The 571-nt window shown below is 72.2% G+C and overlaps 1 protein-coding gene across 1 annotated transcript in view; it reads right to left on the reverse strand.

Moving 5' to 3' along the window:
• AATK (apoptosis-associated tyrosine kinase) overlaps nucleotides 1-571 on the reverse strand; it is a 13,852-nt gene that overhangs the window by 3,928 nt on the left and 9,353 nt on the right. Inside the window, exon 2 of the mRNA XM_015559778.1 lies at nucleotides 3-571. Within this exon, the coding sequence (XP_015415264.1) occupies nucleotides 3-571 (569 nt within the window). The remainder of the gene's footprint in view (nucleotides 1-2) is intronic.

The raw sequence follows: 571 nt of genomic DNA on the forward strand, positions 1-571 counted from the left end.
GCCCGGGGCCCGTGGGGCAGGCGATGGGCCCAGGGGAAGAGTCCTCGTGAAGTGGCAGTGGCGACAGCTCTCTGGGGCCGGGGATCTGCGCCTCCCCGGGCACCCAGGGCTCAGACGGCTGTGCAGGCTGCAGCCCAGGGCTCTGGGGACTCCCCATGTCCGGCTCCGGCCCAGGGGCCGGGACACCGCCTGCCCCCTTCTCAGACCCCGAGGGGGGCTCGGGCTCCGTGTCCAGGTCCGAGAAGTAGGCCGAGTCGCGGTAGGGGTTCTTCTCGCTGAGGCCGCTGAGGGAGGCCCGGAGCTGCGTCTCCACCCCAGGGCTCTCACCCTCGGGGGCCAGCCGCCCAGAAGCCTCGGGCTCACACGGCTCCGGGGCCTCCTTGAGCACAAACTCAGGGGACTCGTAGTTCTCTGTGTCGTAGCCACTGTCCAGGGCCCGGGGCTGCCCTCCAGGGGTGCCCACGGCTGGCGGGCTGCAGACCTCACAGCCGCCGTCGCTGGCCGAGGACGGGATGTCCAGCGAGTCCAGGGAGTCGGGCGTGCCCACCTGCTTCTGCAGGGAGCGGATGGC

This window comes from Myotis davidii, unplaced genomic scaffold (genome assembly GCF_000327345.1).
Source record: "Myotis davidii unplaced genomic scaffold, ASM32734v1 scaffold211, whole genome shotgun sequence".
Classification (NCBI taxonomy): domain Eukaryota; kingdom Metazoa; phylum Chordata; class Mammalia; order Chiroptera; family Vespertilionidae; genus Myotis; species Myotis davidii.